We start from the raw sequence: 2,556 nt of genomic DNA on the forward strand, positions 1-2,556 counted from the left end.
ATATAATTTATAAAACTAACTTTTTCAAAACTACTATAAGTAAAAGGTTTTAATCTTATATCTTTTCTTAATCTAGTTTTAAATTTAGTAGTAAAGCTCTCTTTTAAATTTTCTTTAGAAGGAGCGGTAGCCGATAGTATAGATATTATATCTAGTATTATTTTACTTATACTATTAGTAACTATTCTAAAACATTTTATAATATTACCCTATTTATAGCTATTATCATAGAAGAGTGCAAAATTCTATAGATTTCAGAATATTATCCATAATAAGTTCCTAGTTTATTAAGAATAGTATATATTTGATTTAATCTACTAGGATAAGTATTTTATTTTATACCTAAAGTAGGTATAGCAAAAGAATATATAATATCTCTAGATATTATAATAAATCTTAGATATATTTCTTCAGGTATAACTACTCTATTATCTACTTCTAATATTCTTAATCCACCTTCTTCTAAATCTGATTCTGGTACTATATATAAATTAAATTCTATAATTTCATTATTTAAATCGAAGAAATCAGGATATTAATAACTTTAGTATCATTAATGACCTTCTACTGTAATTATCATTGAAGGATCATTAACTTCATCCATTAAATATAATAATCTAAATAAAGGGAAAGCTATTAATATTAATATAACAGCTAGAGTTATAGTTTATATTAATTCTATTAAAGTACTATGATTTAAATATTTATATGCTATAGGTGATTTATTTTCTATAAAGTATCTAACTATAGAAAATAGTACTTAACCTACTATAAATAAAATTAATACTAAAGAATACATAATATTATTATATAATTTAACTAATCCTTCTATTTAAGGACTCGCACTATCTTAGAAATAAATATCTTAAGCAGTAGGTGCATCTAAATTAAATTTTTTAAATAATAATATAGTCATTATATACTTCTCAAATTATTAACGTAATTTATCTATATAAGATAAAAAAAAATGATGCTATATATAATAGTAAGAAAGCTATTATAAGTGTAAATAAACCTGTAGCTTCTGAAAAAGCAAATCCTAATATAGCATAAGAGAATAATTGACCTCTTAATAAAGGATTTCTAGCTACTCCTAAAATCAATACTCTAAATACTACTCCTATTCCTATACCTGCTCTAATTAAACCTGTAGTTGCTAAACCTGTTCCTATTATTTTTGCTGCTTAAATTATAAAATTTATAATATATACTTAATTATATAATATTTTTGATGGATTCATATAAACCTTATATATGTATGAGTTCTATAATTACTTAAATTATTATATATCTTTTATATCAGGAAAACTCGGATTTGAACTATGTACTTTAAGGTTGAAGCTTAATGTTTTGCCAGTTAAACTATTTTCCTTTTAAGAAATAAGTGATTTGAATACTTAACCTTCCGTGTGTAAAACGGCTGCTCTACCGCTGAGCTAATTTCTTTATTTAATTTTTTTGAAATATATAATTAATTAAACTAACTATGATAAACTTTTACTTGATTTTATTATTATCAATATAGCGCCTATCATTGCTATTAATAAAATAAAACTAACTAATATTAATCACATATTATTAATAGTATATAAAATATTTCCTATACTAGATATATGACTTGTATCTATTAAATTACTATCTTAAATGCTACTTAAAGCAAAAAATAAATCATTATTTATATTTATTATTTTGTTATTATTTATAGTTTCTTGTTTATTTAAGGATATGTAATAAATAATATTATTTATATAATTATTATTGTTATTTAAAATTGCTACATTATAAGGTAATATTTGAAATATTGAATAGTTAAAAGATATAGTAATAATTAAAGCTAAAGGTATACTATTTTTAGTATTACTTTGTAATTCACTAACTCTAATATTAATTAACATTAAAATAAATAAGAATAAGATAGAAACAGCACCTAAATACACGATTAGGTATGAAAATCCTATAAAATTTAAACCTAATAATATTAAATATAAAGCTATTACTCCAAATAATCCTACTAAAAATAACACAGAAACTATAGGATTTCTACTTACTATAATAGAAATTCCATATAATATTATAAATAAAGATATAATATCTAAAGCTCCTGTTTTAAATCCACTAGTATACATTTCATCTATAATAAATAAATTTATCATTAAAACTTTAGATATAATTACCCTAAAAGGGAAGATTTTTAAGTAGTATATAACCAACGTTAGTTATATTTATAGTAATAATTACGGAAAGAAGGTGACTCGAACACCCAGGTACTAACATACAATAACAACCTTTCCTTTTTATTATGTTTAAATATACTTACTTTTTCTTATTAGAAAAATACAATAAAAATTTACGAATTAGACCGGTATCGAACCGATATCTATTTTCGTGATAAGAAAATCCTTTACTAATTAAGTTACTAATTTAATTATTATTATTATTACTATATTTTATATAATAATATATATTTTACCTCTTACGATTAGTCGGACTCGAACTAATAAATTCCGTGTGGAAGACGGCGATTTTACTATTAAATTATAATCGCTAATACATCTT

At 21.4% G+C, this 2,556-nt stretch overlaps 1 protein-coding gene, 2 non-coding genes and 1 pseudogene across 4 annotated transcripts; all 4 read right to left on the minus strand.

Moving 5' to 3' along the window:
• Positions 1-944: 944 nt before the first annotated feature.
• On the minus strand, positions 945-1,184 carry SODALDRAFT_267385 (ATP synthase F0 subunit 9; the record flags this gene model as incomplete). Its single annotated transcript, XM_028607548.1, has 1 exon — positions 945-1,184. A coding segment is annotated over one exon (240 nt), but the record flags the coding sequence as incomplete, so codon positions are not given.
• Positions 1,185-1,300: 116 nt separating this feature from the next.
• SODALDRAFT_t28 lies at positions 1,301-1,372 on the minus strand. Its single transcript has one exon. It is a non-coding gene; the product is annotated as a tRNA-Sec (tRNA).
• A 2-nt stretch (positions 1,373-1,374) lies between these two features.
• On the minus strand, positions 1,375-1,446 carry SODALDRAFT_t27. Its single transcript has one exon. It is a non-coding gene; the product is annotated as a tRNA-Val (tRNA).
• Positions 1,447-2,350: 904 nt separating this feature from the next.
• Positions 2,351-2,423, minus strand: SODALDRAFT_t26 (annotated as a pseudogene). Its single transcript has one exon. The product of its transcript is annotated as a tRNA-OTHER (tRNA).
• Positions 2,424-2,556: the final 133 nt, after the last annotated feature.

This window comes from Sodiomyces alkalinus (assembly GCF_003711515.1).
Source record: "Sodiomyces alkalinus F11 unplaced genomic scaffold SODALscaffold_1, whole genome shotgun sequence".
NCBI lineage: Eukaryota > Fungi > Ascomycota > Sordariomycetes > Glomerellales > Plectosphaerellaceae > Sodiomyces > Sodiomyces alkalinus.